At 35.1% G+C, this 27721-nt stretch overlaps 3 protein-coding genes across 6 annotated transcripts in view; all 3 read right to left on the bottom strand.

Annotated features, from left to right (window-relative positions):
- LOC106080295 (uncharacterized) overlaps positions 1-13085 on the bottom strand; it is a 95222-nt gene extending 82137 nt beyond the window's left edge. Inside the window, exons 1-2 of one of the 2 annotated variants that reach the window (XM_056013684.1) lie at positions 12957-13085; positions 7509-7583 (exon numbers count right to left, since the gene is read on the bottom strand). The gene's annotated coding sequence lies outside the window, so the exon portion shown is untranslated. Of the gene's footprint in view, positions 1-7508; positions 7584-8617; positions 9515-12956 lie in introns of those variants that run through there. The other variant, XM_056013683.1, reaches the window with a different exon arrangement.
- LOC106063447 (putative surface protein SACOL0050) lies at positions 115-13084 on the bottom strand. Of its 3 annotated transcripts, none has more exons than XM_056013681.1 (3): positions 12947-13084; positions 10262-10296; positions 115-2737 (listed from the first exon to the last, which is right to left on the bottom strand). In XM_056013681.1, exons 1-3 carry the CDS (start codon positions 12952-12954, stop codon positions 612-614), a joined length of 2169 nt encoding a protein of 722 aa, XP_055869656.1. In that variant the 5' UTR covers positions 12955-13084; the 3' UTR covers positions 115-611. The 3 variants fall into 3 exon arrangements, with proteins under 3 accessions (XP_055869656.1, XP_055869655.1, XP_055869657.1); XM_056013680.1 differs by having other exon boundaries at positions 9512-10296; XM_056013682.1 differs by lacking the exons at positions 10262-10296; positions 12947-13084 and adding exons at positions 6161-6202; positions 9512-9647.
- Positions 13086-18657: 5572 nt separating the features above from the next.
- On the bottom strand, positions 18658-26741 carry LOC106073115 (uncharacterized). Its single transcript, XM_056014285.1, has 8 exons — positions 26703-26741; positions 22978-23062; positions 22774-22845; positions 22591-22674; positions 22177-22260; positions 21432-21518; positions 20163-20272; positions 18658-18816 (listed from the first exon to the last, which is right to left on the bottom strand). The coding sequence occupies exons 1-8, from the start codon at positions 26739-26741 to the stop codon at positions 18745-18747; spliced, it is 633 nt and encodes a 210-aa protein (XP_055870260.1). The 3' UTR covers positions 18658-18744.
- Positions 26742-27721: the final 980 nt, after the last annotated feature.

Below are 27721 nucleotides of genomic sequence, written 5' to 3' on the forward strand. Positions count from 1 at the left end.
GCCGGACTTGGTGTGACTTGTTGTGAAGGCGAGTTCTTGGTCTTATTAATTTATCGTTCTATCTAACATTAATACACAGTACACAGGGAACATTGAATAGATGACTCTAATAACTTGTAACTTTGAAACTTTATTTACATTGATTAGGGAAAATCCGATATCAATAAGTGTACAGTGATAAAGAAGAAAAATAAAAAAAAATATACTTGAAAAACAACACAAAGCTGATCTAAAGGGAAAAAAAACTCAGTCCTTAAAACTATATCTACCAATAATGTACAAGTTATTTTATTATTTAAAAGTATATTATTATATTAAAAACGAGATTAAAAAAATACTATTTTTAAAGTCACAATACTCCTTTGTATGTAACTCATATAGCTATTACATTTCTATTAATAACTAATAAATGTTAAAGATAAGAAAGGGGGGTAATTTTTACATTTTTCAACAAAACAACAACAAAAACTAACAATTTTTAGTTACCACTGCATAGATTGATGACAGTCTTTACTATCTATTTATAATGACAATATTTTAAAAAATTTTAAAATATTTCAAAAGTTTTAAAAACATAACGAATTTTAAGAAACAAGCAAACAAAACATAAATTATGTTGATCGTAAGGAAAAACAGGACAAAAATGAGCAACTATTCTTTGGTGTATCATTTATTTTATTATCTTCATTCAGCGGAACATGTTTCCGATTGTCAAAATCACTAATGGTGTATTTTCTTGTTATTTTTCGTTTCTCCTTGTATTCAGATTCAGGCTCTTTAATGTCTTTGTCATCTTTCCTTACTTCATTTTCATTTCCTTGCATAGTGTTCTCATTCCCTGTATTCTCTTTTGGGTGTTTTAAAGCTGAATCACCAATTTCTGTATTTATATTTCTAGTAACAAGAGCAAAATCTTTACCAGTTACATTAACATTCGTTGTTTGTTTTCCATCAGCTTCTAAGATCTCTTCTTCTGTTATAAAATCATAACTTTCTTCCGTTTCATTCATTGTTATTTCTTCTTTCACAACTTCTGTGTTCACAGCGCAATTTTCATCTGTAATATTTACTTTGTTAGTCTCTTCATCGCAATTTTCATCTGTAATATTTACTTTGTTAGTCTCTTCATCGCAATTTTCATCTGTAATATTTACTTTGTTAGTCTCTTCATCGCAATTTTCATCTGTAATATTTACTTTGTTAGTCTCTTCATCGCAATTTTCATCTGTAATATTTACTTTGTTAGTCTCTTCAGCGCAATTTTCATCTGTAATATTTACTTTGTTAGTCTCTTCAGCGCAATTTTCATCTGTAACATTTACTTTGTTAGTCTCTTCAGCGCAATTTTCATCTGTTATATTTACTTTTTTAGTCTCTTCAGCGCAATTTTCATCTGTAACATTTACTTTGTTAGTCTCTTCAGCGCAATTTTCATCTGTAATATTTACTTTGTTAGTCTCTTCATCGCAATTTTCATCTGTAATATTTACTTTGTTAGTCTCTTCATCGCAATTTTCATCTGTTATATTTACTTTTTTAGTCTCTTCAGCGCAATTTTCATCTGTAACATTTACTTTGTTAGTCTCTTCAGCGCAATTTTCATCTGTAACATTTACTTTGTTAGTCTCTTCAGCGCAATTTTCATCTGTAATATTTACTTTGTTAGTCTCTTCAGCGCAATTTTTATCTGTAATATTTACTTTGTTAGTCTCTTCAGCGCAATTTTCATCTGTAATATTTACTTTGTTAGTCTTTTCAGCGCAATTTTCATCTGTAACATTTACTTTGTTAGTCTCTTCAGCGCAATTTTCTTCTGTAACATTTACTTTGTTAGTCTCTTCAGCGCAATTTTCATCTGTAACATTTACTTTGTTAGTCTCTTCAGCGCAATTTTCTTCTGTAACATTTACTTTGTTAGTCTCTTCAGCGCAATTTTCTTCTGTAACATTTACTTTGTTAGTCTCTTCAGCGCAATTTTCTTCTGTAACATTTACTTTGTTAGTCTCTTCAGCGCAATTTTCTTCTGTAACATTTACTTTGTTAGTCTCTTCAGCGCAATCCTTCTTTGTTGCCATTTCTTTTCCAGCCTCATCAACGCAACTTTGCACTGAAGTCTTTTTATTTTCGAAATATTTTGTCGCAACACATTCCCACAAATTTGTATTTTGTCTTTGTAATGTATCTCCTAACGTATTCTTGTTATTAAATAAAACGCACCTGTAATCGCATTCTATAAACAATGCTTTAACATAGCCGGATTGTTGTAAACACCAGTCATCGAATTCTATTTTCTGGCTAGAGTTATCAAGGTCAAAAAGGTCACCGTAGGAAAAGGCGATAATACCAAAGTCTGAAAACACATTGTCTCCGAATATTTCTTTCACTCTTGTCACCGCGTCTTTCTCTTGTTTGGTGAATCGAACTCCATACTTTAACACAAAAACTATTGCATCTATACCTGAGCCCCCAGTGGTAACCAAATGTTGTAACATCTTCCTAGTAGCTTCCTGAATGTCTCCTATCTTGTAACTGATGTCATCACCAGTGTCTCCTATAAATGGACACACAATAACTTTTAAATCATCCTTTTCTCGAATCACTGGTTCTAATGAATACTCTTGAGTCCCTGTTGTAAAATATCGTTCTCCCAAAATTGAATTTCCGATAGAACTTTTGCCGTTGCCACAACGTCCTACCAATAATATTATTCTTTGTTCCTTTCCTAATATCCCGGAATCTGTAGAAAAAAACAACATTTTTAATGTACAGTGTCGCACTTCTAAAAGAATAAAATACTACAAATACTTAAATCTCATCACTCTGTATCATCATCCTACTAAAGCATTGGAGCGCAATCTATATTTAGTTGGGGTTCATAGACTTTTTCGGCTCGCTTGTCACATCATTACAACAAACCAACTAATAAATCAGTACAAAGATACAATCTTTAAGCTTAAACTAAGGGACATGGCTTCATTATATGACGAGAGGCTAAGTACGCTTGAACTTGGCTTGGCTACCTACGAAGGGGGCTCGAGGTTCGACACCCAACTCGGGCAGAGTTGTGTTTACTGAGCGCCCAAAGGCAGCACGGAAAAACCTACTCCTAGATACCCCCTTCCCCTCCACTTGTCCACAACTGAGATTGGACCAAAGCGCTCTGAGCATACTGAGCCATAATTTATTAAATACCATGGGCAAATGACCAGTGAACCGGCAAAACGACAGACTGGTGAGTCGACAGTAAAATAGTGGCTACTAGTACTAGTATTGCTGGGTTCGTTATACAGTAAAAGATTTTATAATACTCTTTTGAAAATGGTGTCTACAAAACGTTACAACTGATCTTTGAATTACCATTTATAAAAGATCCTTAGAGACTTCACAGTATTATACTAGCAAACACATTTTACGTATAATTTAGTAAGATTATTATTATGTAAATGAATTGATTTTCAATCTCTGGCACTGCCAAAGTCGAGCTTCGTTAAATGGAAACAAATTTCATTGTAGTTCCCTTATCAGTATTCTCTGAGAAAATTTTCTGACGATGTGGCAAGTCTGCAACAGTACTGCCCTTTAACAGGTAATAGGAATCAGGAATGCTTAAGGGCTTTCATATTTTCATCGTTTCAATTTCAATATTCCTTATATTATGAGGTAGCGATACGCCTATGTCTAGGATTGCGGATTTTTCCCTTTTGTTGATAAACAATCAAAATAGGTTTATCCCACAATTATAGGTTATCGTCGATGAACCAGTTTATATGTCAAAGTCAGGTGTTGATGTATTAATTTTGCTACTTGGGTATGGCGAGCTAGATAAGCAGATTCTGATAAAGCTGAACATCCTGCCATTATGTGTTCAGTTCACTCACCCGCAGTTTCACAGTTTCGGCATCTGTCAACAACATTGATTGAAGAATATTCTTTTCATAATTGTTCATCCTAATAACTCGATCCTGTAATGCTATTACAAAGCGTTCTGTTTTAGAGAAGAGATGACCTGCTTGGAGCCATGCCACTGCAGTAGAATTGTTGGTCTTGTTACCGTGTTATAGAGCCGGGAATTTTCCGTGGAGTGTTTTTTTCTTCCCATTGGTGAATCTCATGCCCTGCCTCATCAAAACCATTATTAACGAGTATTTTAAGTTGGGGGGGGGGGGGGGGGGAAGGGGTCAGAGTCATATTTTTCAAGAGAGGCGATAAATTCATTGCTAGAGACCTGGAGATTTGATTTTTTTTTTTTAAACTTGTGTCTTACACAATTTGTAGATGCTCTGTATTCCAACGGCTCAATCATTATAATAATAATAATAATAATTATTATTATTATTATTATTGATACTAAAATCAAGGATAGATATTGGTTCCAGCACTATTTGACCATTTTTTTTCAGTTGTCCTTGCAAGTTGTCTTTAAATCTATCGAAGATATAGTAGCTTTCAATGGAAAGCTTTATAACTTGTTTTCACTTAAGGCCAAAACAAAACCCTATCCTTAAAAGAAAATTTGCTCCTTTTTTTCTAATAAAAAGAAGGAGCTCACTATTGGTTTCAATGCTACAACCGAGACCAGGGCCGGATTTAAGTATGTGAAAGCCCCTGGGCAGGATTTTTGTGTAGGCCATTTACAATTTTTCGAAAGCTTTAATAAAGATCAACTTATGAATGAAAATACTTATACCTAAAAGCATGCTGTATTTTAGAAGAAAGAAAAAGAGTTCTTGTAAATTTAATTTAACTTAAAAAAAGACTACTTTTTGAAAAAAAAAATTGTATGTGCTATTTTAGTTTTTAAAAGTGTAATTTTTAGTTTGTGGAGGGTAAGGCCCTTGGTAGACAATCTGGATATGTAAAATTATTTACTTATTTTAAGCATGCAACAAGCGCACACTTCTTAATCATGACATTTTTTTCCAGCCGTAAAAATTCGAATAAAATGTTAGAAAAAAAAACTTTAAAGTTTCTGAACCTTAGAAATTCTGATATATTTTGATGTCTTTTGTGGAGGCCCCAGGGATGTAGCCCCGCCTGTCTTACCTTAAATCCGGCCCTAGAGGCGACACAGCCGATAGGCATATATTAGACAAATAATGGCACTATAAATTTGTGCATATTTCATAACAGAACAAATGGACAACATAAATACATGACATATAGAAGCTTCAATGGGTAGGAGCAATCAGGACACAAACGAAGATACAAATGTGAAGCCAAGTGCTGTGACAATGAATGAGACACACATAGTACATATATACGAGGTAGTACTAGGGACAAAAAAGGGCTAAAGCTTTAGAAAGGAGAACACACACACAAGCAAGACAAAGTGTAGTTTAAAAACTAGGCTTACAAGGGGCTGAAGCCCCAACTGCCCTCCCTTAAATCCGGCCCTGACCTAGGCTAATTATTATAGTAGGCCTAAATACCGAACTGCAAAGTTGAAACCTGTGGGCAGAGGAGACCAATAGCTCGTCGCTATGTTACAGGTCTGTAGGACAGGTCAACTAGCAACGTTACACTGTTATGACTGTTATGACGTCACAGGTCAGTGCTGGTCTCGCTATTAGTTAGATATTGTTTGAAATGCCATTTTGGTTTATTACTAAAGTCTGCTACATTTATTTCATTTCATCTCAAGTTAACATTTTTCTATATTGTAATAAAAGTTCTATTTAGGATTACTCGCAAAGAAGTTAATCAAGTTTTTTTCAAATTTTTCAAGTTGAAATATAATACCCCTACAGCGGTTTAGTCAAGTTAAAACTTTGCCCGATAATTATTGGCAAAGATAATACACGAATCGATTTTAAAAAAAATAACCATTAAGTCAATTAATTACTGGTTGTTTGTTTGATGTCAACAATGGAAATTAATCCTTCAGTATTCATAGATAGGTCCCCTTAGATAATTGTACACGTCATTTCTCCGACCCACATTCATTATCGGATCAAATTAAAACTTTAAACAATCAAACCAGAAAATATTATCTGGACTTTAAGTAATGCTTTATGTCAAAAGACAAAAAAAATAATATTTTCTCTTGCATGGCCTACTGTAACTATCGGTATATTCTAGCTATTTGAAACTATTTTTACTTAACCATAACATGTTTGTAATACTTCCTCAAAAAAAAAAAAATACATCTACAGTTAGTTACCTGATAAAGAACTCTGAGCCATGATAAAGGAACCTAGTCAGTCTAAGTGAAAGAAAGTCATTCACAGTTAAAATATACAGTTTAAAATTATGTAAGTCCTTTAAATTTATTCGATAAAAATTATTTACATATTAATTATATACATATAAATATGTGTATTTTGTCTATTTATTCATTAACTTTAAACAAAATACCTCTATTCAAGTCAGAACTTCATGGAACCCAGAACCAGCCTGGACGCTGACCGCTAATCTCAAAAATAGCTGTACCGATTTACCCAGCAATTCAACCGTTAATGTATATCGTTGAGAAAAGAATTGCTAGTTGGCCACATTGGGAAAGCTCTAGTTTGACCGTTATAATTTTCAAAGTAAAAAATTAATTATTTTAAATTTGGCTTGAGTACTAAGGTAGAGTTCCCTTTTCAGAACATGCGGTCTATAAGTCAGATGATGTTAAGGTCATCTGTTTCTTTGGCCAACGGTTAACGAGCAGGGTGTCGTGTACTTGAGTACTAGACTTAAAATAACTTAGATCTAGTGGTAGCATACATGTAAAGGGCCTATATATATATATATATATATATATATATATTAATAATATATATATATATATATATTAATAATATATATATATATATATACATAGTAGATTACTTAATTTCTTTCCATGACTTCTTGGTCACAATGGTTAAGTCCGGCGCTGTAATTTAGTGTTTGTAAAATGTTTGTTTGTAAAATGTTTTACATGTTTCGGATGTTCCTTAAGAGTTGAAGACATCCCGCAGGACAAAGGGAATGGGAGCGAGCAGGGTTTGATAAATGTAAACGACAGTCCAGCGCGCAGGAAGCCATCTGTAGTGTGAATATCACTCTTGTTTTTTCGTGGGGTGACTATCCGCAGAAATAAAAGAGTGATCTTTCCTTTACTTCTTGCTCGTCCAAACTGTTGAGGGAAGATGGGAATTATATATATATATATATAGAGATAATACTAGCTTTAGTCATTCTTTTATAGAAATATATATATATTGATTTCACATTAATAAGTAATCATAATCTAAGGGAAAATGATTCAGTTAGGTCATTCTACCAGCATTCACATTGATATTAACTCTTACAAGGTGTAAATGTCTTAAGTGTTATTTATAATAATGTTTTTTTATTAGAAAGAACAACGAAAAAAAAAAGAAAAAAATTAGATGGATGTTGCTCAGTGTTGCAGTTCGCTCTTGTTTTGAAAATGCAATCATTTTTTCGTATGTTCTAATATGGATGCAACTTAATACTGTTCTATTGTATTGTTCAAATCATGAAATATATAATTTAATATGAAACAAAGTTCTTACCGTACTAACTCCTAAATACTACAGTTTGTAAACAAAACGCCACATTCAGTATTTAGTTACTCTTACCAATATTTCCTGAAAAACATTAAACATTTTTTTTTTGGAGAAAACGAATGACCTAGATTTTGTATACTCTTTTTCCTAGTAATAATTACTTTCAACCCTATAAATAGATAAATAACAGGAAAATGTATGTGCATTTGCCTAGTCATACGTAAATATTTTTCAATCTTTATGCATGATATTGTACAATTAGCCGTATAATACTGTATTCTAGTGGAATGGGGGGCTTAAAAGCGGATCGCTAAACGTACTATGATAGCAGACATTCTGTATCATCCAAATCTAGGTATCAATCTGATATATCTAGGTCGAACCTCTCTCTATAATTCACCATAATCTCACCATCCTTTTCCCCTCATCGTTAGGACATGACAAATTAAGATAAAATATAAAAAAGAGAAAAACCAGTAAAAATATTTTTTTTAAAAGCTTATATTACGTGTAATAGTATCAATTAGTTTGGATCAGTCATTCTCAGCTGACTTTGTCTTAATAAATCTGTGCGATTTGAAGTGTTGTTACCAATTGTTTAGCTTTTAGCTTTCTCAATGCGCTACAAACTTATCGCTTGTCTGGACCAGTTGAAAAAAAAAAAGGGAGGGGGGGAGAATGGTGTATCTTGTGAATGTTTAAATGATCGTTCTATAAATGCAGGGTTCTGCGAGCTCAAGAGTCCTCAAGGGGATTAATTCAACTTATACCACCCGTTTGGCCAAGTACTATTTATTGCTTTTGTTTTAGATACTAAATAAAGTAATTTATTATCAATAGTTAATTAACTAATTGGTTATTTTTTAAATTGATTCTTGTGTTATCAGATTGTTGTTACCGGTCGTTGACTTATAGCACCAAACTGCTAGTAGACAACTAAACCGTTGTAAGTGTAATGTGTCTTAACTATTAAAACTTCAAAGAATTTGAATAACTTCCTTTTGTTAACAAACTAAATAACACTTTATTTATAATATAAACAAAATCAAGTTAATGTGAAATCAAATAAATGTAGTAGACTTTAGTAACAATATCATTAACAAAATTAAACTCACTTAAATAACACAACCTTTCAGTCTCACGTTCTGGAGTCGTCTCTCCTAACTAGAACCAAGGGACAATGCCACCTATGGTGCGTTATTCACAACCAATCGCCAACCCCTTCCCACCATTTCCATATAAACACACACTCTCACAAATAATTGTGCAAATTTCAGCTGGATCCGAGATAGAGTGTCGGAGAAATAATGTGTAGAAACTTTTGGCCAGGCTGACACACAGACAGAGTGAGTTGATGTAAGCTTTGTAAAGACATAAAAATAATGTTTTTGCTTTTTAAACAAAGCTTATATTAAGCGTATTTGCATCAATTAGTTTGAATCAGTCATATAATAAAATTTTTAATAAATATAGACAAACAATAATAAATACCTATATGCGATTACATATATTTTTACCAATGGTTTTTTGTTTAGCGCAAAAAAGTTTCATTCTTTTAGCTTTCTTAATACTCTATGACTATCCTATCACTTGTTTGGACCAGTTGCGAAAAGGGTGGGATGGTGGAGCAGGAAAAAGAATGGGGTAGCTGAATGATCGCTTTTAAAAATAATAAAAAAATATTTTTAAAAAGTTGAAAAACCTGAATTGGAACTCGAGGGTAAAAGCCTCGTCAACCACCTCAATTAACTAATTGATTAATTATTTTCTTTGACATTTTTTTTCAAGTAAATTAAATAATTTTGCGAAATTTCATTATGATGAGGAGATTGGGTGTTGGAGAAATAACGTGTACAAACTTTTTACTCACAGAGTGAGTTAATATAAGCTTTGAAAAAGAAATGACGTTTATTGCGAGCCATAGGCAATAGAGAATTACAGAATGTCAGAGTTAGGCTTTGTTAACTTATGATCTTATCTCGTCAAACAGATAGGTATTTATTTGTTACCAGAACTTTTTGTCGCAGACTTTTTTTCCTTAGATTTATTTTCCGTAGACTTTTTATTCTTAGAAGTTTTTTTCTCATATTTTTTCCCCTTCTTTGTTATTAACGTAATTGGATTCAGCCGTTTCAACAGAGAATTCTTCTTTATGATAACGGTGGCGTCCTCCTGTGTTGTTTTTTCGAGATTTTGAACCTTCAGTTCTTTATGTTGGTCATGATTACGGTGAACTATGATACGAATAAATTTATTAAGCTCTTGCTCAGTACTTTCCAAAAGTTCTGCTTTATTATTAAACAATACAATTCTGTACTCTACTTCCTTAAAAAGAGTCTGTACTGCTCCGGACTGTGCCCAACACCACGTCTCAAAGTCGTTACCATTTTCTTGCTTATCTTTTTCAAAATTGTCACCATAAGAAAAACAGATGACAACCCAGTCTCTGAAAACTGTCTCTCCAAATATTGTTCTAAGCCTTTCGACAGCATGTTTTTCTTGTTGTGTGTAACGAACGCCATATTTCATGACAAAAAGTATGACATCAGTTCTATTTTCAAAGTTTCTAATTGCCTCACCAGCTACCTCGAAATCATGTTCAGAATACTCTTCTTCATCTTTTATACACGAACATTCAATGACGCTAAATCCGTTTCCGTTAACTGATTTTAAATGAGGTTTATTTTCTTCACTAATAGCACTAGTATCAAACATTTTCGCTTTTAAAATAGAATATCCAATCGAACTTTTGCCATTACCACTTCTGCCAACTATGAGAACATTGATCAAAGACCTGTACAAAAAAAAATCAGAATATATTAAGTAAAACCAGAGGATTAAACGATAAATAATAATGATGATAACAAATCTAAGGCACTAAAAACAGACAAGAACATTCTTTTTATCTGTCAATGATGAGCGGTACTGCTAAATCATTAGAACATTTCTCTAATCGGATCTGGCCTGAGGGCCGTATTTTGGGCATCAATGATCTAGACCATAGACGTCATATAAAAAAAAAACAACAAACAAAAAACAACCATCAAGCTATTGAGTTTTTATAGGAAAAATAGTCGCTATGCTGTTTTCTTTGTCAGAGTTCTAAGGTGGTCTTTCCATGAGAGCTTGTTATCAATGATGACGCCCAGATATTTACATGACATATTTATACATACATAGTACATAATTAGTACAAATATACGAGTTAGTACTAGGGACAAAAAGAAGGCTAAAGCTTTAGAAAGGAGAACACACACACAAACAAGACAAAGTGTAGTTTAAAAACTAGGTTTATAATCAGGAGCGGACTGGGTGTCAAAGTCGGCCCTGGCATTTCTATTCAATGAGCTCCATAAATTGCATATCATATGATAGACATCCAATTATTATAAAAGGCTGAAGCCTACTAGTAGCACTGTCTACGGATGTAGGCTATTAAATTATTTTGGAAAATGTGTTAGATCAAGTTAGAACGAAACTGTTTGTAAAATGTTTTACATGTTTCGGATGTTCCTTCAGAGTTGAAGATAGTTTACTTCCTAGTCCAAACCTCCCGCAGGACGACGGGGGATGGGAGCGGGCAGGTTTGAACCCTCGACCGTCGATAAATCCGAACGACAGTCCAGCGCGCAAACCGCACGACCAGGCAGCCATTTGTAGAGAGATTTCTTTTAAACACGATGCTCAGAAGGTCGCTTTTATAAAAGAATATTATAAAACCTATGACAATTAAATACAAAGTAGCATTCTTTTGGTGGCCCTTACCAGCCCATTTAGGTACCGGCCCACCGAGCATTTGCCCTAATGCCCATATAGCCAGTCAGTCCCTGCTTATTATGTATTGGATGAAATATATCAGTTAATTAATTGTTATATTTCTCAAAGATTATTTTTTCTGTATCTTATTCTTTTTCGGGTAAACATTTTTATGGAACTCTCTGCTCCTTTTATTCAGATTACTAGTGAGAGTCTGAGAGATATGCCTCTTCGTAAGTAATGAAAAAGTGAAAAAGTCTATATGGCTCATTTCACTTAGCTTTCATCAGTAATAAAATACTGTTTTTTTTAACTTGAGCATTATGCTTAAGAAGGGAAAAAAAACAATCGCAGTTTTTTTAAAGCTCTGAATAACAGGTTTCTTTGGGACACCCATTAATATACTCATTTTTATGAAGAAGGATTGTCAAGAAACATTTACAGCTATTTATCAGTGTTCAAACAAATACGAAGGAATAAATTCGATTGATGGAAAATAGACAACAGGGGTAAACAGCAGAATGAAATTCGGAGTTAAAAGCTTTTACCTGCCTGCCTGAGGATACGGACACAAAAAAAAAAAGGACACGCCCTCCGTTTGTTGGACGTCTGGTTACCCTATTCTTGACAAACTAGGGCTCTCGCTGCCGACTTTGCTTGGAGTCGGATGAGAAAGTACGTTGTAAGGTTGTAATGGCGTGTGCATTGTAACTCGACCTTTTCTAGAGATTCACGTATGTTTCACTACGCCCAGAAACAAAGTATTTTGACAAAGCCTTACGGGATCTGGTACTCTCAGTGGCGTATCTAGGGATGAGGGGGTGGGGGAGGGCTTTACTTCATTAGAGGCCCCTGCATTTTGACATTCGACTTCAATACATGCGATAATGGCGTCATATTAAATGTAAAAACAAATTTCAAACACTCATTTAGGGCCCCCCCTCAACTTGGGGACCGAGGGGGGGGGGTTCAAATTTAGACCCACCCTCCGCCACCCTAGCTACGCCACTTGGTTGACCTTCATGTCCTGTAATCGGAGTTCATCTCGAATAATAATAAAAATAATAATAATAATAATTACTATAATTGTAAAAAGAATAATAATTTTTTTGTATAATCAGTGTAAATGCACGTATGGTTATAATTCATTGTCGCAATAAGATTTAACAACCTAACAAATCAAGGCAAGTCTGAGCATTAAAAATAAAATTAAACTTTATAGAATCCTAAATGCTGCTGGCAAAATCATTGGCAAAAAACAAACCCTATTTGGGCAGTTGTTTGAGACAACATCTATAAAAAAGCTAACAAGATCCTCGAAATAAAGAATCACCCTTTGTGTTAGGATTTTGTGATTTTACCATCACAAAAGAGATACAAGACACCGATATCAAAGACAAACAGACACAAACACTCTTTTGTTCCCCTGGCAATCAAATCATTAAATAAGAACAATCTGGTATAAACTTTGTCACATGTAAATTATGAGTGAGTCTGGTGTGAATGTACACTTTGGTTTCTTATAGTTATAATGTTTTTTTGTTTGGTGTAATGCACAAATTGTAAGACAAATTTCCTTACGGATAATAAAGATTATTATTATTATTATTATTATTATTATTATTATAAACTAAACAAATCGGTAGAAAGATAATAACTAAACAATGATTATGAAATATTCAACTTACTGAGCCATACTTTTGGTTTAAATTTCTCCTGTGAAAATTTGAATATGTTTATTTTTTAAACAATATGTTTAAAAGCATTTTAAAATGTGTCGTTGCTAAATAATGCACAGCTTTTGGGTGATGCGATTTTTTATCAAAATATTAAGCTGTCTATTTTTTTTTTTCCAAGAAAACGAAACTGTTGATAATAAACATTTCCTGGAAAAATGAACTGTACCTATATCTTAAAAAAAAAAAGTAGGCTTCAGAACAATGCGGAGGCTGAACGGTAAAGCGCTTGGTTTTCGAACTGGGGGTCCCGGGTTTGAATCCAGGTGTTTTTAATTTCGGGATCTTTGGGCGCCTCTGAGTCCACTCAGCTCTTATAGGTACCTAACATTAGTTGGGACAAAGTAAAGGCGGTTGGTCGTTGTGCTGGCCACATGGCACCCTCGTTAAACATAGGCCACAGAAACAGTTGACCTTTACATCATCTGCCCTATAGACCACAAGGTTTGAAGGGGGAACTTGGTTCTTGGCACATTTGATTTTTTGGTTTTTGACGTCCCTTCATTAGAGAAAGTAATTACGTCTTAGCTCAAACGTCCTGCATCGGTAAGTGATGGCAGCAGGCAAGGTTTAAACCCGAGACCATCGATGCTGATAACGTCTTACTGACTTTCAGTATTGTATTTCATCTGATCAATGGTGCTAGTTTTCTCTTCTTCTTGCTCGGTCAGACTATATCAACGCATCTCGTTGACCAGGAAGCATGAAAAGGATCAAGATGTCTCCGTGTAGTCGCTCAATGAACTCTGTATGTTGTGTCTGCTCTATTTGTTTGAATATTTCTGTTGTGTTGTCTTTATCTGAGAAAAAAGGGTCCTTGTAATCACAACACATTTCCATTAGGATCAATAAAACAATGTTTGTCGTAATCTTATACATTCCTGAATAGCTCCCCACTTACCTATGGACAGATGTCGAAAAGGCGTTTTTCTCTTCAACTAGATGTGGTTAAGAAACAGTGTAGTTTAGGAGCTATTTATAGCCATCGATAGGATTGTGTCCATCAATATGTGTCCGTGTCTATGTGTCCATCACTACGTGTACATGTCAATGTGCAAAACAGTACATGTCCATGCGCACATCTCATGTGTCCGTCAATGTGTCTATCAATGTATCACTGTCAATGTATCAATCAATGTATATATCAATATGTCAATGTGGCCATTAATATGCCTCAATGTGTCTATCAGTATGTGTCCATGTCAATGTGTCTATCAAAGTCTTCATGATAATTTTTTTTATGTCAATATGTCTTTGTCAACGTGTGTATGTCAATGTATCTATCAATGTGTCTATCAATGTGTCTATGCCAATGTGCCCATCAGTATGTGTACATGTCAATGTGTCGATCAATGTGTTCATGTCAATGTGTCTAAGTCAACGTGCATGTGTCAATGTGCCTATGTCAATGTGTCCATTAATATTTCTCTATGTCAATGTGTCTACCAAAGTCAGTGTTTTAATAAATAAAGTTTCCATCAATGAAACTGTGTCAATAAATGACATGTGTCCAACAATAACAAGGGTGAAAATCAATGTCATCTTGTCTATTGATTGAGTGTATCTAGCAATGTCTGTGTGGTCACGTGTCAAGGTTTTATTCAATATTTAACAATTCTAAACTGAATTGAAACTCAACACTAAAATATGCCTACCAACTACACTTAATAATGATACACATGGGCGTAGCCAGGGGGGGTTCTTGGGGTTCAAACCCCCCCCGAAATGAAATCCCCCCCCTGCGGGGGGGGGGACGGAATCAAGTGACTGATTTTTGCTTTCATTTTGTTTATTTTAGGTGAGATTTTAATACTAAATCATCACTTACCACAGCACAGCCGAGGCAGTTTTTAGTTAGAAACCCTCTACCAGGGGTTTTTGAGTTTAAATCCCCCTACCAGGGGGTTTTGAGATTTTAAAAACCCCTATCAGGGGGTTTTGAGATACAAATCCCTCTACCAGGTGGCTTTGAGTTTAAAACCCCCTACAGGGGGTTTTGAATTTTAAACCCCTACCAGAGGTTTTTGCAGTGAAATCCCCCTCTTCAAAACAAAACAAAAAAAATGCAAACAACAATCCCCAAATTCCAACAGCACAGTTGAGGAAGATTTTGATTTTGAAACCCCATCCAAAATTTACGATAACCCCATCTTCAATATAAAAAAAGCAAATTACACACTCAAAATTCTATGAGCGTAGCCAAAGGGGTTTTGAGTTTAACCCCCCTCCCCCTTCCAGTTGGGGTTTGAAGCTAAAAAGTACCTCTTCAATATAAAAAAAAAGCAAATTACACACTATAAAATCTATGAGCGTAGCCAAAGGGGTTTTGAGTTTAAATCCCCCTCCTCCAGATGGCTTTTTCTTTAAAGTTTAAAACCCCTCCAGATGGTTTTGAGTTTAAAATTCCCCTACAGAGCGTTTAGAGTTGAAAACCTCTCTCTTCAATATTATTTTAAAGCAAACTACAGTCACCAAATTCTATGATCGCAGCTAAATGGGGTTTTGAATTAAAAAAAAAACAAAAAATACCCCAGAGATTTTTTAGTTTAAAACCCCTCAACAGATGATTTGACGAAAAAACTTTCCTTTTCCATATAAAATCTAAAGCGAAATACAGGCATGTAATTCCAAGAGCGTAGTCAAGAAAGGTTACACATTTCTACCAGTGGCTTGGGCTCCATTAATTAAATGTAAATAGTCTTCTGCCGAAATTGAAAATCATTAAATGTGTCTCAACAAAGATGGCTAAGACAGATTTTAGGAGTCAGTCATAGAGATCGGGTCTAAATCAAAGAAATCAAATGCCGAACTGGGAGTCGAATCCTTAGTAAGGCTGTGACAGAGCGTCGCATGAGGTTTTGCGGGACATGTTTTCCGACAAAATGAATTACGCAAAATAAGAGTTGCGAAAACAGCTTGCCGGAAAATGCGCCGAACGGCGCGAGAGGGTCTAAGTCAGTAAGAATAGCACATTAGGTTTTTGAAATAAAACTTTTTAATAGCAAGATAATACACTGTAGATACCTCAGAATATGCATTTTGTTGGCTTTCAATACCAGAAATAGTGCTCGGCGGCGGGGCTTCGCCCCGCGCAGGGGGAGCGCTGCGAACTCCCCCAGACCCCCTTGATAGATAGGGTGGGGAGTCTACAATAAACAATAAACGTCTTCCGAAAGGGTCAGAATGTAATAAAGATTAATTATGTACACACACACACACACATATATATATATATATATATATATATATATATATATATAATTTTTTTTCTCGGCATTGGGGGGGGGAGGTCGGCGTTCCCCCCCCCCCCAAACCCTCCCCGAAAAAAAATCCTGGCTACGCCCATGATGATACACAATGGCCAGCCTGTAGTAATAAAATCATGACCCAATTAGATGAATAATCTTAAGTCCAAAATAACAGAGATAACAAAGATTTATTTTTAGATTTTTTTTAACCCCAGCTTCTCTACAGTTATTTAGAACGAAAATCGAGATTTCAGCAAAAAAAAAAACACATCATAAATCTATTCAATATTCGATCCACTCTCCACGTTAAGGTTTTCTAGGAAAATCTGAATGTGCTCTGACCTACTTGTTTACTTTGTTATAACCTTAACATTCAACATCGGCAGTGTAGGTCACTTGTCTCCGTAGATAAGAGGTTCTCAAACTTTTTCTTTGACCCGGGACCCCTTTAAATAGTCGAAACTTGCACTCGGAGCCTTAAGTTAAAAAAAAAAAGCATCATAAACGCAAAGTGTATAAGCTACAAATGTAATAAAAACAAAAAACATTTTGTTGTAGGAGTTTGTATTTAGCTTATACTTTTTGTTGAAACTAAAATGTTAAAAAAATAAAATAAGATTGATGAGATACCAAATAAGAATAATGGAAAACAGTCATCTTCTGTACAATAATAATAATAATAATAAGGCTTGTCTTCGAGATTAGTGAGGAGTGCAGTATTTCCCATGGCTTCGCAGCCCCAGCTGTGACCTACATATTTTGCCACATCCAGGGCAAGCATAACCATTGTCCGCAGGTGGTCGATTTAGATTTTATTTTCGCCGTCTGCGTTTGTCCTCGGCAGCGGATTTTCTTTTGGTCTCAAATGTGTATCCCGCGGCCTTCGTGAGTGACCTTCAGATGTACATGTTTAGTACAGTGCTAAAGTATAGTACTGTATCCAATGTACATGTTTAGTACAGTGCTAAAGTATAGTACTGTATCCAATGTACATGTTTAGTACAGTGCTAAAGTATAGTACTGTATCCAATGTACATGTTTAGTACAGTGCTAAAGTATAGTACTGTATCCAATGTACATGTTTAGTACATTTCCATGGGGTAGTTTGCTCAGTGGTCCAATCTCTTTTGTGGACATGTTTGGAACTAAGACAGGTGTTTAGTTACAAAACAACACAAACACAATAGCAAGGTCTGCCTTTAACACAGAGCTTCTATGTTAAGCCCTAAACTTGGGCTGAGATCCCTTCATCTCGTCTAGCTGAATTTAAGTCATTGGTTAATATGCATGACTAAACGCATGACGCGAATGACGTAATCATCATCTTTTTTTTTTAAGTAACGTCTGTATTATATAAGTTCCTTACAGTGCACACCTTTTGCAGAAATGAGACGTCAGTGCGCATCACAGAGTTACAGATCAGAGCTACAACAGTGTCTAAGCTGTTTATACCACTCTGTCCGGCATCCGGTATTGAAAGCCAACAAAATGCATATTCTGAGATATCTTCAGTGCATTATCCTGGTATTAAAAAGTTTTATTTTAACAACGTATTGTGTAATTCTTACTACGCGTCATGCATCTAGTCATGCTTATTAAGCAATGAATTAAAAAATTATTGTTTGGATGGGTGACCGGTCATTTCATCACCTGGGCATTTCATACTATAATATTTTTTATCCAACAAACAATAATTGTAAACATTATGAAATCAGCAATATTTCAAATATTTATTTTTTTATCTACATAACAAAAAGTATGACACGTTAAACAAGAATAAATTCTAAAATAGAAAAATAGACAATTTTAACATCTATAGGACTCCTGTAAACATTTTTGTTGTTAATCTAAATCAATAAGATAGGTTGGCGATTGATCTTAGGTACAGAAGACGTCTTCGTGAAATCACGATATGAATCGGTTAAGAATCTAGACAAATCAATAGGATGGGTGAAGTCAGCTTTTTTTTTTTAATAATAAATAAAACGTTATCTCAAGGTTGAAAATGACGCCTCAAGAATTGTTAAAAATAAAGTTAGAGATGATGTCTGGAGATAAGTTATCTTATCTCTCAAAAGATTTCCACTACGCTAGGCGCAGGATAATACTAACATCCCCATCAGATAGAAGCAATGTAAAAACACAGACGCTACTTCGAGACAGAAGATGATTACGTCTGACGCGTGTCCGTAGGTCAAAGTAGTCATACATGTTAATTAATGGCTTAAACTCTGCTGATTCGTTTTAGAAGACCAAAAGTAGCTGCTTTACCTTTTTTTAGGAACACATAAGTGTGAAGAGTGATTTGTGTGTGTGTGTCTCTGTGATTGTTACTAATGCCTTCGTTTGACGTTATTTGTAACCATAAAAATATGTATATAAAATAGAGACAAAGCTACAAAGATACCAGAAGTCGTAAATAGTGCACACAGTTTTATTATTGTAAAGATAAAACTTTTGGTTTGTGTTTACACAGAATTGCAATGTTGGAAAAAGAACATTTCATCCATTACAGCTGAAACAGAGAAGTAGACAAAAACATTTCTTCTTTCTTTCAAGAGCTGTATTACTTCCCTGAAACAATAAAAACACTAGATAACGAAGGTGCTGCAGTGGTTACTCTTACTCACACTGTACGCTACACAAGATCTTGGGCCTAAATTGCTAACACAGTAGTGAAACAATGTAAAATATATATTACTATCTAATTACATGAAAAAGAAGCTTTATAATAGCCTAGGTGATTATGCTTGGATCAGGGCCGGTCTTAGGTCACTGCAACCTATGCGGTCGCAGTGGGCCCCGCGCTTTCATAGACCCCGCGCTAATTCAGGGTGTAATTATTAAATTGCAAAATATATACGAAAAATTCCTGGAAATCTCCTGAATTTATTAAAATCTCCTGAAAACTCTTTAAAATCTCTAGAAAAATAGACAAAATTGTCATTTGTGGGTGTCATTAATTGCGGAAAACACCAATCCTACGAGTGATAAAAGGAAAAAAAACACTGTCAGCTTTCATGTAATAATCGGGCGAACTTATACCTTAATCGGAAGTTCCAATACTTTATATACTTTTATAGTCACTAGCATATAAATATGCCATTGGTTACAAGGTTCCTAAAGTACAGATCGCAATTTTTAACTTAGTAAAGTCGAATTTTTTTTCGTATACAAAATCTTAATTTTCACTTATTATCCTTATTCCCACACAGACTGGGCCCCGCGCAATCTGTTTCGCATAGGGCCCCGCAATTGCTAGAGTACGACGTATGCTGCATGTATGCATTTGTATAAAGCGCATTTTTTAAAGAATGTTTCTATAGTTATAAAAACGGTGCTAGTTTATTTGCATAGGAAAAGAGTATTTAAAAAAAAAAATAAAACCCCACCACCACCAGCACCACCACCACCACCACGCACACACACACACACACACACACACGCACGCACGCACACACACACACACACACACACACACACGCACGCACGCACGCACACACACACACACACACATACACACACACATACACACACACACACACACACACACAAAGGATGCGCCATTATAAAAAAAAACGTGTTGAACCGGAATGAAGACGGTTTGCAATTGAAGTTTTACACATTTTTTGGTCTCGATATAAAGATAATAGACACACGGAACTAACAAAATTACTACCGCTAAAAATAGCTTAAAGAACTAATCTGAGTTGTTCATAACTGAGAGTTTTATTGTTTTTTATAAGTCTACATTATTGGCTTGTACATTATTGCCCTGGTCATGCAGAATTGAAGAATGAAGTAAATAGATGTTACTGAACATTTTGCTCTTTTAAATGGCCATTAAAGGAGGCTCTCTCATAGCTATTAAAACATATATGTGTAAACAGATTTTAAAAAATAATAAATTTAAACTTTACCATTTTCCCAATGTCTTTATCTCCACCTTTTTCGTAGATGATAATCCCTTCTTTGTTTTGCAGTTCGCTATTTGTACTGTCTATTTTCTTGAGGCTTGTTACAGATTCGTCTGGGATCAGCCAACAACAATAACAATGAATACTTTAAGTACGCATAGTTAAAACTGTCAATATTATCGACTTTGTACAAAAGCTCCTTCTTCCATAGTGCTATTAGGGCATGGAATGGGTTGCCTGAGCTAGCCAAGAAAACCAGTGACTTGGCGGAGTTAAGGTCATTGGTTAATATGCATGACTAAATGCATGACGCGTAATGCATGACGCGTAGGACGTAATCATCTTCATTTTTTTTTGTTTTGTTTATGACCTTTTGTTTACAATAAAAAAAATTCTTCTTTGTAAGCAACCATCTAGCGTTTATATATTTCATTGCGTTAGTTGAGATAAAATATTAATCCAAGTCGCAGCTTGATCTAGATCAGCGGTTCTCAACCTTTTATGCTCGGCGACCCCTTTTTACAATCCCCCACTCTGACGCGACCCCCTCCCCACACCCACACATAGAACAATAGAAGAATAGACAAAAACAATCCATATTTTCGATAGTCTTAGGCGACCCCTGGCAAATCGTCAATCGAACCCCAAAGGGGTCGCGACCCACAGGCTGAGAACCCCTGATCTAGATAGACACTTAAAATACTAAAATACTGCTATCCTCCTGAAATTATTACTAAACTAAATAAATTGTATTTACATTAACAAATTTAGTCTATTTGAATTAGATTATCGAGTTATGTCCCCCTTTCAGACATTTTGATCTATAAGGCAGATGATGTAAAGTTCATATGTTTCTGTGGCCTACGGTTAACGCGAGTGTCATGTGACCAGCACATTGTCCAGCCGCCTTTACTTTCCCAAAAATGTCAAGCATCCATTAGAGAGGGTGGACTCAGAGGCGCTAAAAGATCCCGAAATTAAAAATCCCCAATCTTCATCAGAATTCCAAAAAGGGACCACCGGTTCACAAGTCAAGCGCTATACCGCTCGGCCACCGCCCCTGCATCATGCTGTGTAATTAGCGTTTTAATTAAATTTCTTGAATTTTACAAAAATGAGTGGTTTTTCTTTTCCAGACATGTTTCTTATTGGACGGACTGTGGCCTATTGTTAACACAATGATATCTTTGACCGGTCCACCAACTAATTGACTTGACTTTTACAAACTGTACATAGAGTGTTTAAAATTTAATAATAAAATTAATACTTTACCTAGCTCTTTCAATAGACTCTGAATTATCTCAGAAATAGAGCCAATTGCTGCCACTTTCACGAATCTATCCTCGGATGGAACAGATGCTAGGAATATAACGAATTACTTTACATTATAAAATGTATATTATGTTTAATTGACATGACTACAATGTAGTAACAATATAATACTGGAAGCCAAATGTTAAAAAATCCTTTGAAAGAAAAAAAACAAAGGTTATCTAAGGCAAATCACTTCGCGCTTACAATTATGTCTCTCAATGAGCTAGTAGTTATTTCCATTATTTGATATCAACCAAAATAATTAATTACCAATTATTATTTAACTAATTGTTTAATTTTTTATTGATTCATTTTGGTATATTAAATGATTGTGTAAAGTTTCAACTTGATCCAAGAATGGGTTGTGGGAGAAATAACGTGTTCAATTATCTAATGGGACGAAACCCTATATATTTAGTCGTATCTGTGAATACTGAAGGATCAATTTCCCTTGTTGGTATCAAACAATATAATTAAGTACCAGTAATTAATTGCCTAAAAGGTTAAATTATTTTAATTATTCTTGTCTTGTGAATGCCAATTAATAGTTAATCAAAGTTTTAACTTGATCCGAGAATTGGGCTTGGGAGAAATAACGTGTACAAACTTTTTACCAGACAGAGTTAATATAAGTTTGTAAAAACATGGCATAACAATAAGCAATCTAGATTTAAATATTTCAAGCTTCACTAGAGATTTTTACTTTGACTTTCTCTTCCAACCTCGACGAGCTTGTCCCAGAGTCTGAGGTAATCATTGATGAGCTTTATATCCACTGTTAGTTTATCTGATAAATAAAGCACAATTTATTAATGTCTCTCGATTACGTAATATACATAGGCCTATATTTATATATATATATATATATATATATATATATATATATATATATATATATATATATATATATAGAGAGAGAGAGAGAGAGAGAGAGAGAGAGAGAGAGAGAGAGAGAGCGAGAGAGAGAGAGAGAGAAAGAGAAAGAGAGAGAGAGAGAGAAATGGAGAGATTTTGGATATTAAAAAAATCCTTAATATATAAAGAAAACGTTACCTTTCTATTAGTATTTTGAAATCTAATTGTACTTTAACAAAAAAATATAATATAATTTATTTACCTTCCAAAGCTAAAGAGGCAGCAGGATTCACTCCGATTTCTTTAGAAATTTCGTTCACAAGTTTTTTAACTTCGCTTTTTGAGACTGAAATATAAAAAAAAGGTATGCTAATTAATTTATATGGTAAATATATATAGCAACTATTACAGATTGTCAGACTAATGTTGATGTAGCATGAATTACCCTTTCCTGGCAACTGTTTCGACAAAGCTTCAACTTGTTTGGCATTTTCAATGAGCTTTGAGACAGTTAGACCTAAAATGTAGTAGTTATATATTAAGTCATTAAATGTTGCTTTCTAATTATTTGTATTTATTTACTAGGGAAAAAATAATAAATACGTAACAATGCGGTAAAAAAAAAATCTTAAAGACAATTAGGGCTTACCGTCCTTGGCTTTGTCAAGTATGTGGGACACAAGGGCAAAAACTCGACCAGCAACACTTGTCGGAATTTTCTTGGATTGTTCGCCCTATAGCCACGTTGACCTGTTTAAAATACAGCAAATTATCTATATGTATAATTCTCTTTATGGAACAACAGCCTCGTGCACGGTACAGAGGATATCACTCTTATAAGTCTGCAAGTCGAACGAGAAATACCCTACGAAAAACAAAGAGGGGAGGGGGAGAACAAGTAGTATTTACCCTTAACAAAATAGCAGGGCCGGACCCAACCGTTGTGAGGTCCCATGCGAAACGGATTTCGATGGGCCAAGCTTGGGTAGGGATACGGATAATAAGTGAAATTTAAGAGTTTGTATTAGAAAATAAATTAGTCTTTGCATTTTTATCATTCCTTACCACGTACAGAACCACCTTACGAGCCCCGCGTGTAGCGAAGCCTATAGTATATCATAAAAAGGTCACGCTCAATAGCAAGAATTACCAAATGTTTCAATCTATCTACAAGAATTGTTGACCTCAAGTAAGGCGCAAGAAGCTTCTTTCACCAGATTCCAAAAATTACGGGATAATGACGTTTTAACTTATTGCGCGTAGGATTGTCCTTTTCCATATTGAATGACACCCCCAAAATGACAATTTTTGTGTATATATTTCAGGAGATTTGTATGAGTTTTCTAAAGATTTTAATAATTTCCGGATATTTCCAGGACCCTTTCGTATATTTTGCAATTTCAGGAGATTTCCAGGAGCTCCTGGTAAATCGGCAGGAGGCCGCGGGAAATCTGTTATAAGTTATTAAATGGTTTAATTTTTTATAATTTATACACCTAGAATTAGCACGGGTCCTATGAAAGTGCGGGGCCCCCATTGCGGTCGCATAGGTTGAAGTGGCCTAAGGCCGGCCCTGCAAAATAGCGGTATGCTACGCCGTGGGTCGACTAGTGTTTTATAATCCATCTAACACGTTGTTTTTAAGACTAAACAATGTACAAAGAAACCCTGGTCTTCCTCGATTTCACAAACTGCTGGAACAATTAACTAGCAGGCCACCATGTGAATTAAAGTTCCCCTTTCAGACCTTGCGATGCAAAACTCCTGGCTTCCGAACCGAGGTCTCGGGCTCAAATCCTGGTGAAGACTGTGATTTTTAACTTCGTGATATTAAGCTCTGAGTTCACTCAGCTCCAGTGGATACCTGACATTAGTTGGGGAAAAGTAAAGGCGCTTTGTCATTGTGTTGGCCACATGACACCCTCGTTAACCGTGGGCCACGAAGCAGATTCTTTAGAACGTACATTAATCTCTCTTGAAAAGAGTGTTCCGCTAAATATTCAGAATGTGAGAAGACATTTGAAAAAAAAAGCATTGACATAAAATAAACATCTTAAAAAAGCTCAGAAAATGTACAAGGAAAATATTTTGGGTAAGGGTAATTTAGTTGACACATCTTCTCTTGGCGAACAACTAAAGATGATACCTACACCCAGCCTGTTTTAACAATTGCTAGACACCAAGTTTAATTTAGAAACCCATTTTAGACCTTGAACGCGACATTTTTAGGCCTAGGCATTGGGTTAGATATTACTGATGTAGACTTTTACGACAGTTGCTGCTAGGCTCTATAAGGGATAACATCGCCTTCAGTGATTGACTCGACTGTCGCCCATTCTCTATTCAAGTTTTCTATTTCATCTCGATTGAACTTAGGTACTGGGCATTGACCCTTTTCTTCTGTGTTTGTGACGGTGTTTGTCTTAGTAGTAGAGCTCACATCTGTAATACACCATACAGGATAACCAAGCATCTAGGATTATTATCAAGAAACTGTAGAAAAACATCAAGCACAACTAATACATGCATCCGTTACACAATATAGCAGAAGATACCATAGATTAATTTTTAAATAAATCATTCTTTTTATGTAAACGAAAACCTGCATAATTTTTTTTCCGATAATTGTTTCACTTTGTTTGTGTGTGTGTGTGTAAATTACGTAAGATGTTATAAACAAATAATTTTGAAAAAAAAAAGGTCCACTAAATAAACAACGAGGCCTGGTGGCTGAGTGGTAAGGAACTTGGCTTTCGAACCAAGCGTCCCAGGTAAAGACTGAATAAAGGTCCACTAAATAAACAACGAGGCCTGGTGGCTGAGTGGTAAGGAACTTGGCTTCCGAACCAAGCGTCCCAGGTAAAGACTGAATAAAGGTCCACTAAATAAACAACTGGGCCTGGTGGCTGAGTGGTAAGGAACTTGGCTTCCGAACCAAGCGTCCCAGGTAAAGACTGAATAAAGGTCCACTAAATAAACAACGAGGCCTGGTGGCTGAGTGCTAAGGAACTTGGCTTCCGAACCAAGCGTCCCACGGTGAAGAATGGGATTTTTAATTTCAATATATTTGTGTGCCACTAAGTACACCAAGCTAAAATGAAAGTAAAGGCGGTTGGTTATTGTGCTGGCTACATGACAACCTTTTTGCCGTGGGCACTGAAACAGATGAAATTTACATTCTCTGCCTTATAGATTGCAAGGTCTGAAAGGGGGAACACTTTAAATAAACAAGCATGCATAAGCTAAAACGTTTAACCAAATGATATGAAACACAAACACACAGTCAAAACTTAGATAAATATCATTCTTTTGAAAGCCGTATTACAATGAATATAAATAATGTATGCAAAACACTTAGTTCAGAAATGCACGAAAAGAAGAATAAAAAAATTGAAAAGGTTCCTCCTCAAAGAAGACTTACTATTTGGATATCTATTAAAAATTTAATTACATGACTGATCCAAGCAGGCTGATACAGCTTAATATAAGCTTTGTCTTTTAGAAAAATAATGTGTTTTTATTTTGCTTGTTAAGTGGTGTATTTTTATGAAAAACAAAACGACTTGCATAATTAAAAAAAAAAAACAAAGTTGCACACTAACAATGCAATTTTAAGTTCAGAGTTTGACAGATGGACTGATAGACGGACAGACAGATCACACAAAACAATTAGCGGATTCTCCACCTCTCGGGTGCCGCTAAAAACACAACCTAAAAAACTTTTTCAGATAGACACAAAGATGAAGGCACATTTCATATTACATGATCAAGAACAAATCTGAACAAGGGCTTCTTCCTTAGTGCCATTGGAGAGTGGAATGGGTTGCCTGAATCAGAAAGAAAAATCAATGACCAGAGTCTAAGTGTCTAATTAACACGCAAGACTAGATGGCTACGCCAGGACGTGATTATCTTCTCTGTTAAAACAACGTCCGTAATTAATAAGATAAGATGCAAATTATTAATACAATGTATATGAATAGCTTGAAGCTTTGTTTCAATTAAAAATTTTGTCATTGGGTTTATCTTAATAATCGTATATAATACAGACGTAACTTAAAAAAAAAAAAAAAAAGAAGATGATTAAGTCATACGCGTCATGCATCTAGTCATGCATGTTAACCAATGACTTAAATTCTACCAAGTCACTGGTTTTCCTGGCTAGCTCAGGCAACCCATTCTATGTTCCAATAGCACTAGGGAAGAAGGAGCGTTTGTACAAATTTGTCCTAGCATAAAAAAAAGTATAGGAATATATAAATATAGGATTATGCCTTTATCTTTGTGTCTTTCTGAGTATTTTATTATATATTGTTTTAAGGTTATAAGAATTTTTTCTCTTGGAAACAAAATACGTGTTTGTTCCTGTCTTACCCCAGCTACTAGCAGCATCAGCAACAAAACGGTTCTCATGGTCTCAATCAGATTGATGTCAACACTAGATAACGGAAGAAGCCAGTAAATGCATTATATAATAGTCTTCTTATATAGCCGTTGAATTGTTTATTTTCTAAGTTTCACTTTATTGAAATAGCACCTCTGGAGGCGTGAGAATTAATTCGTTTCGTAATATCCTGTAGTAAATGCAGATATCAAAGATCAGGATGTTTTGCTTACATTTCTTATTAGTGTTTGATATGTCCATGACAGCCCAAGCATGATTGATGGTAGAAAAAACAACAACTTTTTGTTACTAAATACTGATGTATGGTAAATAGAAACAGGCACGTTCATCTTTATCAGTGATGCCCAAAGTACTGCCCGAGGGCCATATCCGTCCGGCGGCGTGGTTTCATCCGGCCAGCCAAAACTTAGGCATAAAGTGTAGAAATACCCCACCCCCACAATCCTAAAAGAGAATGAAAAATGTATCATTTCCTATATTAGGGCCCTCACTTTTTCTTTGATGGATTGGTACCGTGGTCTTTAACAAGAAAAGAGGACAGATCATTACCTCTCTGTGGCTGCTTTTAAAACAAAAATATTATACGGGCAAATGTAATAACGATCAACTCTTAGTAGTTATTCGCGGTAAAAACAACAATTTTGAAATTATAGAGGAGTTAGTAGCTAAGAAGAGGATGCATGGAGCTATGCTATATATATAATTCTCTTCGTCGCTTAAGAGTTTGGACGAGAAGAAGAAGTAACGGAAAGATCACTCTCTTATTTCTACGGATAGTCACCTAACGAAAAAAAACAAAAGGGGGTTGGGAGAACAAGTATTCACCGGTCACTACGGCTTTACGGATGGCTGCCTTGGTCGTCCGGTTTGTGCGCTGGACTGTCGTCTGAATTTATCAAACCCTGCACGCTCCCATCCCCCTTCGTCCTTCAACTCTGAAGGAACATCCGAAACATGTAAAACATTTTACAAGCAGACATTATACAAA

The sequence above is a fragment of the Biomphalaria glabrata genome, chromosome 16, assembly GCF_947242115.1.
Source record: "Biomphalaria glabrata chromosome 16, xgBioGlab47.1, whole genome shotgun sequence".
In the NCBI taxonomy this organism is placed as follows: Eukaryota; Metazoa; Mollusca; class Gastropoda; family Planorbidae; genus Biomphalaria; species Biomphalaria glabrata.

Coding starts and splice junctions, on each gene's coding strand:
- LOC106063447 (XM_056013680.1), bottom strand. Junction 2,738..9,511: donor GTCTGCGACAAAAAGTTCTG/GTAACAAATAAA, acceptor TTTTTTCTACAG/ATTCCGGGATATTAGGAAAG.
- LOC106073115 (XM_056014285.1), bottom strand. CDS start 26,741: ATGAGAACCGTTTTGTTGCTGATGCTGCTAGTAGCTGGG. Junction 22,261..22,590: donor TGCCTCTTTAGCTTTGGAAG/GTAAATAAATTA, acceptor TTTATTTATCAG/ATAAACTAACAGTGGATATA. Junction 21,519..22,176: donor GGTTGGAAGAGAAAGTCAAA/GTAAAAATCTCT, acceptor TTATATTCCTAG/CATCTGTTCCATCCGAGGAT.